At 40.6% G+C, this 11,217-nt stretch overlaps 1 protein-coding gene across 1 annotated transcript; it reads right to left on the bottom strand.

Annotated features, from left to right (window-relative positions):
- Window positions 1–2,041: 2,041 nt before the first annotated feature.
- On the bottom strand, window positions 2,042–10,597 carry LOC119724479. The gene is made up of 4 exons (XM_038195552.1): window positions 10,510–10,597; window positions 5,663–5,886; window positions 4,849–5,093; window positions 2,042–3,783 (listed from the first exon to the last, which is right to left on the bottom strand). Exons 2-4 carry the CDS (start codon window positions 5,860–5,862, stop codon window positions 3,440–3,442), a joined length of 789 nt encoding a protein of 262 aa, XP_038051480.1. The 5' UTR covers window positions 5,863–5,886; window positions 10,510–10,597; the 3' UTR covers window positions 2,042–3,439.
- Between the last annotated feature and the right edge of the window lie 620 nt (window positions 10,598–11,217).

The following is an 11,217-nucleotide window of genomic DNA, read 5'->3' as shown; positions in this document are numbered from 1 at the left end:
AAGTAAACGAAACGCCGCACGCGGACTTGTTGTTCAGAAGGGGTCTTGTGGAATCCCCCCTACAAACACCGTTTAAGACCGTTTTGTGTCCATGCGTATTTGAGCCAAAAGTTTATTAGTCAGGCAGATTGGTGCAAAATTGACAGAATTGCTTATTTAATGATGAAAGCATGAAAGTTGGCACACAGTAAGAACATGCCCTAGAGAAACTTTTTAGCTATAGGGCCATTGCAGATTTTACTCTGACAAAATATAGGTAGAATAACAAGCAATTTTCAAATTTTTCAAAATGGCTGCCAGTGCTTGTTATTCTACCTATATTTTTTCAAAGGACAAATCCGCGATGTCCATAATAGCCAAAAATCTTTCTCATGACATACTGTGTGCTGAATTTCATGCTTAGCATCAAAGGCACAGTCCCATCATCATAATGGTTTTGAATACTCAACGAACAAAAACCGCACTGAAAACTCAAAGACTCCTTCCAACTTAGGCCCTTCTATAAACATACGCATGAATCGACACTTCGACATCCATTGTCACTGAATTAGTTGAATAACAAAAGCTGCCCCTAGAGAGGGCGCTGTACGTCCTACATGAAAAAGGGGACTCATTATGTACATGCTTAACAGTTATAAATTAGGCCCCTATCATTTACAATTTACAAAAGAAGGCAAGAGAAAATAAAAAATTGCATATATTTCGGCGAACAACAAATTAGAAGCCATGTTTGAGGCGGAACCACAACTGCGTTCATGCCGTACGCGTTCTCAATGACAAGATGGGCCCATAAGTTTTTGCTCGTACCTCCCGCCCTGCAAACAGGGCTCTGATGAGCTTCACAGAATCTTGGGAAGGAAGTGCCTATGACCTATGTATAAAGCATCTGGCTGCAGCTGTTCAAGACCGCAGTTAGACAATGTGCGCAAATGCTATCCAAAAACTTCCCATAGAAATGCGCACATTCCATACCGGATGTGATTTCTGTTTCATTGCGTTCCATGTGGACAAAATTTTGAGTGTCGCAAATATAATGATCCGACCGTTTGTGATTCGAAACGGAGCCTGAGCAAGTGACGGGAATTGTAAATTAACAACACAGATAAGTTTTACAGAATTTCCTACATTATTACGCTTTTCAACGAGAAAAACATCTCTAAACTGGAATAAAAGAGTAATGAATCAGTCTTAACGGCCGTTTCAAACCTTGCAGAGTCATGACCGTGATGACGCGCAGGTCGCTGGTCACGCAAAATCCAAGCAACCAGAGCTTGGATATCGCAGCGTCCTGTTTGCAGGGCGGGGGGGGGGGGGGGGGGGGGTACCAGCGAACCATAAGTTGGGTATCCGGTTTGTTACTTCGTTATACACGCGCGCGCACCACTGATTACTGGTGCCCATTGGATAAACACTCAAGTTGCATTAACTTCCGGTTCCAATGGTTCCAATGCTACTTAATATGCAGTGGGCGTGGTTTAACTGAACTGACGTCACAGTAACGAACCGGATAACCCTATTGGTGGGAGGAGCCTGGAGTGCTAGCGCGCTACCTAACATGAGCCTCTGGTTCCACCTCAGAATTGACTTCTAATTGTAGTTGCTGAATGAGTTTTGTCAAAGCTAAAGCTGTTTAAAGTAGGCTATTGCAAAAAATATAACATTATCCAAATGCAGAGCATGTATACGTGGTAAAAACAGTAGAGGCTTAGGCCAAAAAAAAGTCTCCGGTTTCTGGTATGGAGCTTGCCCAAAAAGTGGTGCGGCAACGCGGCTTTTTTTTTTTTTACCTGATTTTTTTGCTTCAAATGTCGGCTGATGACTGCAAATGGTGCCCGACTAAACTTAGAGCAAATATATGGGAGTCCAGAGAAGCCACATAAAGCTTATTCTCGACCATAACCCCATCTAAAAACACGTTAAAATTGTGCAGCAGGAGGATTCCAGTCAAACCAGTGAGTTTGGCGGTTTTTAGACATCATCTTTCATTGAAAAAAAAAACTTTTTAATTTTGCCTACGCGCATGGCTACGGCGACGCGCGCGCATACCAGAAACCAGAGACTTTTTTTTTGGCCTTATATACAACAGCGTTCGGTGCAATATAATTATGTAAAGCAAAATTTAAGCAGCACAAAATTAATGGTACTGGCACGTAATGACGTCATACTTTAATGACCGCGTTGGATGCTGGGAGGTAGGTGTGTCCGAGCCGCTTGACCAGAAATGTCAGTGCAAGAATATATTGCGTTGCATTGTGGGACAGTTTGCGCTGCGAGATATGTATATACAAAAAATATCCTTTTTAATGCAACGCAACACAAATGCTTTCTGCCTGCGCACACTTCTTATCTATCCATAAATGGGTCAAAATAGGAAGATGTTGGATTCGCAAAATTTAAATGGAGAAGTCCCATTTGCTGGAATAAATTCAACGTTGTTGCTTTTGATTGGCAAGATTATAAACTCGTGAGCTTCACTGAAAGAAACATCACTATCCAAATGTACACACTACAATCCCAAGCTGGCTCCCAGGATGCAACGCGGTGAAGAGAGTGTGACGTCATTATTACGCCTCAGCCTTGATCATGAATACTTTTACTGAGTTCATTACTGACACTGAATAGAACATCGCTTTTTGCACATACAGTAGCTTTGGTTACATGAAAAAATGCTGACATTATCTTGGCCTATATACAATTTTACAAGCGACTGTCAATTAAATAGTTTCAAAATATTTATTTTCGTGTCTTAATAAATTAGATTAATAGAGCAATATACTGTTTCAGATAAATATACATTTCCCATGCCTCTTAATAATTATGTACAAAACATTGCATTGTTTGGCGGTTATATACATTGCGTGACTTTTAAGTGTAAAGGCCAATCCGGGCCCGCCGCGTTAATTCCCTTCCGAAGACACCCCCCCCCCTTCAATGGCGGAAGTACTGTGCTAGCTATTGTATAGATACTTCGCCAAATGGCAACAAGTGAATTGTGTCGTTATGAGAAAGAACCAGTTGGTTTGACTCGACGTTTCGAACAGTATTCTTTGGTCGTCGAGACTGATTTTATCGGAGAGTATCCAATGACGAACATAGCAAACTGTTCGAAAACGTCGAGTTAAACCAACTGGTTCTTCTCAGAACCACACAACTCACTACGAGATATCATTCACAAGGTGTTACCGCAAACCTCCCATTCATTGAACACTGCGGTAACTCGGATATTATGTTTAATAGAGCATGATGGGATGTCATATTGATACGCAACTCTAGATCATGGACCGGACACTTACGGATAGGTGCCGGACCGGAAATGTGCAGCGGAGGTATGCGTTGCACTGCATGGGACAGGCTGCGCTACACACAATCCCATTCGTTGCGCAACCTGTCCCAGGATGCAACGCGCACCCTACCTCAACTGAGGTGGGATAACCTAATGCTAGATGGCCGTCTCCCCAGTTGTCCTCCCCTCATTCGAGCTGCTAGTGCCCCGCCCACTTTGAGCTTTCCCTTCGGACCTACGACAAAAGATGAAAACCATCACCCCAATCACGCTTGACATGATTAAGACCACACTTAGTAAGACCACAATAAGTACCACCTCCAATGTTCCCCATCCGTAGCCGTCCCTCCGCCCCGACGAGTAGGCCGAATTCGGCTTGTTGGGACCATTCTGTGCGTCACCAGCTTCGTTCTTATCCTTCTTGGATAGCGATGAGCTGGAGTTCTTCAACTGTATATGATGAGGTGGTCCGTTAGAAAGGTCTCCGTTAGAAAGGTCTCCTGTGAAACAGTAAGAGACATGAAAATGGTCAGTTTTATTTTAGTTCTTGTACCGAAACTTACGATTCTTAAAAATGGTCATGTATTGTAGCTCGCAAGCTTAAAGAAACATAGTGTATCAAACATTCACGTGTGCTGAGCCACACGAACGAACGTCCGATGTCTATAAGCAAGCAAATTTTATGCGACCACATGCGCCAGCCAATTTGAGTCGATTTTTCGGAAAATGTGACGTCATTTCGAAATGCAGACTAAGCTGTTGATTGGTCAATTTGGCTACCATGTTTTGTATTACAACAACGGATTACGGAAGGCCCGATAGAATTAGAAGGCACCTGCCACAGTGGTCATAATCTGGGGATCCCAACGCAGCATTGTTTTTCATAATAATCGCCGAATCTCATGTTCTCATCGCATCATAATTAGACCTTGCTCATGCAAGGGGATATTCCATAGACTAGATTGAACCTAGAGGTGCAGATGATGAAGACTTAATCTTTGAGTTTCAAAGTATAGGCGGTATTTCAAAAAGGGTCATTGAGGGCAAGAAGAGGACTTTTTGAGTAGCAGTTGGTAAGGTTTCCTTAATTCGAGGGTGCTGAATCCCAAACTGATGAACATTAGTGGAAATAATGCCTAATTTGCATAAATCTTTGATACTTGTCGTTTTGTTTCTATATTTGAGTATATATACATCGTATATATATTTTTAACAAGTTTATTTTAGAGAGTCTACTTAACACTTCCTTACTTCCTTTCTAAAGCATTATAAGTGACGAAATAAAACATAACCTTATTTTCCATAAGGTTTAATAGAATAACTGTACCAGTCAGCATGGTGAATTTGAAGCTCATCAATACCAAGGTTTGGCAAGACTACTTGATGATATCCGGAGACGAGGTAAATGCGCGCAACTTTAGGGTATAACAAGAAGTTTAACGGAAAATCGGTATGATTTTATGTAATGGAAATTCAATTACAATGTTGTGTGCCTGGGTGGGATTCGAACTCGGGTTACAGAGATGGAAGGCGGTATACACCCGATAAACTTTGGTGTTTCTGACCTTCTGACGGGATCGGAGTCGGGTTGACCGGGGCTTTGGTGGGGTCGCACGGGTCCATCATGGCGGCGGTACTGGCAAAGTCGTTAGGGTCGCCTGGCAGTCTACAGGCGTGAAACATCTCGTCTAGAACGCATCCAGGTACGGCACACTCAGTGGCCGAACATTTGGTGTCGTTGTAAGTCGAGCAGGGGTGAAGCTGACGAACGCCTGATGCACATTGCGTGCAAGGCAGGCATATGTACCAACTGCAAACACAATAGAGACAACACAGAGATGCAAAGCAAGGCAGCTGACAACAAAATCACACTTTGTGACATTTTAGGTAGTGACTTTTTTTTGGGGGGGGAGCAAATTATTATCAGTCATAAGTCAATCACAAGTCGATCGAGCCTGGGGTTATTATGCATGTTGCGTGTGCCCTTGGGCAAGGCAATTTGTATTGTCACTCTATGCATTGTTTTTCCCCACCCAGGAAACGGGTACCTGCATTAGGGCAGTTATTGTGATTGAATAGCTTCCTTGCGCCTATATAACAGGCAGCGTCGAGCTGTAGTACTCCCCAGGGAGCTGAGATGGTATTTGGAATGATTAATTGGCCCAATGATCAGGGGTAATAATAATGTAACATGCTCTGATCTCAGTTAAAAGCGCTATATAAAACCCCGTTATTAGTAATATTATTATTATTAAGTCAATCACAAGTCAGACCTCAACTTGTGATTGACTTGTGAAATATTATCTATTAGCAATTTTGTGAGCCGTGAACAAAATGCATAAAATATTATAGTTGGAGGCAAATAGTTATCTGACGTACATGGTCTTGCCATTCCTGTTGGTTCGTTCGTGAACCTCGCCTGGTACACGGTCGGACTTCACTATGTAGACGAAGTCACTGCCTCTCTTGCAGGCAGGCCATTTCTTGTAAATGACGGGCTTTTTCCCAGCCTTGACGCCCATAGAAGCACAGGAAATGAGCAAGATGGCGACTGGAAGAAGTAGTTGCATGGCATCCATAGCTCCACTTGTTCTTTTCTTCAACTGAACAAGAAATCAAAAAGTTATAAAACAACAGAGTAATTGTTTTGTGCCCATTTTCACGCAATTATGTACACAATGAGCAGACAAAACCCTGCTATAGCAAATTCAGTGCCTTAACAAAAATTCAAATGGCTGAAAGTAGCTAGGCTAATGGGGTAATGCACTTCACACTGTATTTTATTTTTTATTTTACCTTAAAAAACTCAGTAAAATGCATTCTCATTAGCTGCGAGCTTTAACTGCAATGCAGCGAGATTTCATATAACCACAAAAAAAATCTCTAAAAAAATTAGCGACCTTTTAAAACTCAATATCGGTTTTTCTAAATCAAACCTGGCACGTTTGCATGTATTCATTTAGGAGTCAGCAACAATTCCTGAAAGTCCGTTGACTTGGGACACGGTGGTACGCACGGCATCCCCTGTAAATGTCGCGCAAGGTCGTGCCAGGTTTCTACTGTGTAACGATGAACGATTGAGCAATCGCGCAACTTGTGTACACGTACGTAAACGGGGAATCCCCCGACATTCATTGCACAATCTCCGCTGCGCACGCGAGTGGGCGATCGCGAGTACATTTTATATACAATTTCATCTGCAAAGAAAACAAAATTGGTTTTGTGCCAACTTTTATACAACCGGTACGAAGTGGTACCTACTACGATAAAAAAAACCCCAAAACTATCTGCGTGCATGCACGTGATCGTTACTGTACGGTTACTGGGTTAGGGTCGAAGTTCACTCATTTCAATTTTGTACCAGATGAATTGTGTTTTTCCTTGTGTTGTACTGAATTTGTTGCACGCCACGCAAGCGCTAACAGTCGAATAAACACGGTCTCTATAGTTTTACTGTAAGATAATTAATGTGACGTCATGAAATAAACTAGTGTAGATTATTTCCTTCAACAGAACGGTGAAAAACTGAGTTCTGCAAGAATTGACTACTATTAAGAATTCACTATATATACACAGGGTGCAGGCGCGGTTCTAGAACCAACATTTTTTGGGGGGGGGGGGGGGGGGGGGGCTAGCGCGGTGGATCCAGAATTTTTTCAGGGAGGCGTGCTGAAATGTAGACCGGTTATTTCTTCCAGACACTTAGGCCTCCGAAAATCAATAGGTGGGGGGTGGGGGGGGGGGGGGGGGGGGAAGTGGGGGCTCATGCCATATTTTCAATGGGGAGCGCCAATAAAATCCTAAAATCATTTACACTATATTAACTAATGCACCCTTGTCACGGCTATTTCTTCTTTAGGGGGAGACCGTTCGCATGTACATCACAATCCTTCTTTTTTTTTTACGGAATTTATTTTTGGGGGGCTAGCCAAAACTTGGGGGGGGGGGGTTGAGTTAAAAACAAAAGGAAACCCAAATGGCAGGACCAATTTTTTTGGTGAAGTTCTGCATGTCGCATTACCAAATTCTCGGATATGAAAGCCCAAGTACAAGAACCATTCAAATCACTCATATCATGTACTCACATCATGTACTTTTCAATCAATTTACGGAATATTACACACCAGCACCAGTTTGTTTTTAACCTTGTCCACGGATCACAAAAAAAACCATGTTCTTTCAGCAAAACGAAAACAATTCTCATAGGGATGTGTGAATTGTTTTCGTTTTGCTGAAAAGTGATCCGTGGACAAAACTTTGAAACAGTGGTTGTGTTTAAAATTCCTTAACTTGAAAAAGTACATGAGTGATTTGACTGATTCTTGTACTAAAAAAAGCTTATTAATTGGGCTTCGATAGCCTCCTGCCATTTGGGTTTCCTTCTTTTTTTTTACTCCCCCTGTATATTCGGTGATTAGTATCGAGATGGTTTCTCATCATTTGCTTCTGATATAGGCAGCTCAAATTGGTACAAAAAATATCTCACCAAGAACTCCAAATCGAAAAAAGGGGGGAAACAAAATCAACATCACCAAAATAAGTATACATCAATTTTGTGACCGAATAACCATGGACCTGAGTCGAAAAGAAAGTGACCGGATATGAAAAACATTTTTAAAATATTTGGCTTGCTCCATTTCGTTAAAAAAAACACATATAGGGATAAAATACATCTTATTGACTTTTAATTGTGAAAGTTTCACATGATTTGCATACTCTATTCCCAAGTTTCAATAAAAAGATCTCAGCTGTCCATTACTAATATATTATCGTTCGACGAACGGATGAATATCCAAACGGGGAAACATGCACAAATCGCCATCATCATTTCAGATTTCTTTTGACTTGTTCCTTACCAAATACAAAATCTGAAGGCAAAACTAATGTTCGAGTCTTGATTTAAATAAAAATCTCATTTGAATTTGAATGGCATTGCATGGACAGCTATTAAATCGGTTCCTTTAGTAAAACACGCATAAACTTATGATGGCGTTGATCAATTTCAGTAATTTTTTATTTTTTTTAAGATGAGTGGAAGAACATTTTTTAAGACATGTAACTCACTGATGTATCAAATTTGATAGCGTATAAAGGGAAAAACTGTCACCCGGTTCATTTTCCTTTTGACTTACCCTGTAGTACATACCAAATTTTTGTGACTTGGATTTTTTTCTTTCCTAATTGTCAGTTTCAAGGGCACACTTCCAACCGATTATTGTTCATCATTCAGCAAGGTATGAGGTGTATTTATACACTATAAAAAATAGTGGGTAAAAAGACTGTTTGGCAATATAATTTTACCCAACACTGGTTTGAAATTACCCAATTTGGGTAAAATGTTTCAAACAATTGAGAAGAATTTGTCCAAGAGTTTAACCTGTTGATATCATCGACCAACGTTGGTCTACATGTCAACCCATTTTACATGTTTACAGTGTAGTGAGAAACTAAAGTGACGTCATAGACACCCAGGCACTTTGCGCGTGCATGGCTTGCCCGCATAATGACCTTTATAGAAATCGGACTGCGTGCCTGGGAATATTCCGTCTAGTCAGAGTCACGAGAAGGAGGGAACAAAAAGAGTTTAAAGTTCAGATAAACGTCATGGGTCCTTTGTGCTAAAGTCACGCGCTCGGTAACTTTGTAAATAATAACAAACAGACGAAAAACCCACACATGTGCTCCCTTCCTACATCGAGCAGCAAATCAAGCCCATTTAAACGGATCTCTGAAACAGACCTGTGATTTCATTTGGTGTGTATAATTATTGGCTTAGAAAAAAACATTCCACACGTGATTGTTCTATATTGTCAAATAAAAAACAGTGGAAAAATACAGATTTGCAACACTGAGACTATTTCACTTAACAAAATGCATTGCAAAAACTGCAAATGAAAATTTGTAGATGGACAAACTGACAAACCCACCAAAGAGAACGAAAACGCTCCACAATCCATGGTAAATTAAAGGAACATGAAATTCTTTTGGCTGCAATTCAAGACTGCGAGTGGTGTCGAGCTGCAGTGCAGTTTTATAATGCACGTGTTTTTCTGTAATGACCTAAATATCAATTTGATCATTTGACATTTAAACTAACCTACATTGATTCTGAATAATAATAGGAGTACATGTTCGTATAGTACATGGATCTAAAGAAGGGTTGTCAATAATTAATATTAATGTTATCTCACACTGTTTCTGTAACAGCATGCACCATTTGCGGGGGGGGGGGGGTTTAGCGTGGGGCTCTCTAACTGAAAATGCCATTTAAAAATAATAAAATGTTACAATCTGACAAGACACCGCCCCCCAAAAAAGAAAGAAACAACATATTTTTCATTGAGAAAAACACTTGACTTACCAAAACAAGTAAGTATAGATACCGTGTCTATGAGAGACGTCAAAGATATCGCTTTACGCAAGACTGAAAAAAAATTGTAGATTAAGACGTGATTAGTGTAGGCAATTAGAGGATGAAACAGCCCATATACTTGCTCTAAGATTTAACACTTGAGAAAACACATGTACATGCCGGAAGAAAACAGAGAACTTACGTAGAAATTGCGTTACATCTAAAAGCCTGAATGAAATATAGGTACGAGGCTATCTGCATAATGCACACTCCGACCGTGAAACGTAAAACAGTTTTGATCACTTGCCAAGTGCGTGGTAGGCTGTTTTGCATTTTTCATATACAGTGTGGAGATCATGACATCGGAAAAAAAATTGGATCGGCGCCAAAATAGTTTCGGCTGCATGATGGAAATCTCGAACTTGAGTTAAAAAAAAAAAAGAAATCACCCTACTGAATAATTTCGCAGATATCTTCAGGGATCAAATAAGCAGTATATGAAAATGAGTTAATATATAATGCAGTGTTTTGATCATTGATAATGATCCTAATATCAATTTGATGATTGTGATTATTGATTACGGATTTAAAAAAAGAAAGAAAAAAAAGAAATACATTCAGATTCAGTGCATGGGTCAAAAGAACAGTTGTCAATTAATAAAAAGATTTTCGCTCACTATAATTAATGATATCGATAACAACACCCACCAGGGTTTTTTTTTTTGGGGGGGGGTGTCGGCCGTTGGGGGGGGGGGGTGGGGGTTGGAGTGGCTCTCTATAAACTGAAAACACAAGTATTACGAAAACTAAAATGACATGGCAAGACAAAATATACGAAACACGATTGTCACTGGAAAAAAAGCAATGGACTTACCAAAAGGCCGTAGTCCACGTGTCTAAGTACAGATACCGCCGGGAAACGCCAAAGATCGCTATACACGTACGACTGTAAAAATATTGCAGATTAAGACGTGATTATTGTAGGCACTTGGCATAGATCACAGTTATTCTTGACTGAAAAGAGGATAATCAGCCCATAATTGCTTCCGGAGCTTTGACAAGAATGCACATGTGCATGCCTTCTGCGGTGAAAACAGACAACTGCTGCGTGTGTCGTAGTAAAAATTGCGTTGCATGAAAAGTATGAATGAATAAAATACGTGCGACACTGTTTTGATCACGTGCCAGGGTGGTAGCATTATTTGCATAATTCACAGACGTGTATGGAAGGTGATCGTGCAGTGATGCTGTTAGTCTGGTTCCCAGACCTGACAATTATTACACGTATCTGAATTGTAGGTCAGGCAGCCTCCGTGGTTAAAAATAAACATGACGAAATTGACGGTCCTTTTTGAAAACTCGGCTTCGTTTCCGAATTCGCTTTACACGTATAGCTTTTAATGTTCCGATCAAATTTTAAAATAAATCACTCGCTTTAAAATATCATAATACAGTTTGATATTTCTGAAAGAAAACATTGACTTATGTTGAACTGGAATCTTCAAAGTTAGGCACACGAATAGCACTGTTAGCAGGCGGAGCCGAAGAGGACCACGCCGAGTTTGCAAAATGCCGGTGATGG

This window comes from Patiria miniata, unplaced genomic scaffold (assembly GCF_015706575.1).
Source record: "Patiria miniata isolate m_02_andy unplaced genomic scaffold, ASM1570657v1 HiC_scaffold_1, whole genome shotgun sequence".
Lineage (NCBI taxonomy): Eukaryota > Metazoa > Echinodermata > Asteroidea > Valvatida > Asterinidae > Patiria > Patiria miniata.
Note: the sequence above shows the minus strand (reverse complement) of the source record. Positions and strands in the feature narration are given on the sequence as shown.

Coding starts and splice junctions, on each gene's coding strand:
- LOC119724479 (XM_038195552.1), bottom strand. CDS start 5,862: ATGGATGCCATGCAACTACTTCTTCCAGTCGCCATCTTGCTCATTTCC. Junction 5,094..5,662: donor AACAGGAATGGCAAGACCAT/GTACGTCAGATA, acceptor TTGTGTTTGCAG/TTGGTACATATGCCTGCCTT. Junction 3,784..4,848: donor GACTCCGATCCCGTCAGAAG/GTCAGAAACACC, acceptor ACTGTTTCACAG/GAGACCTTTCTAACGGAGAC.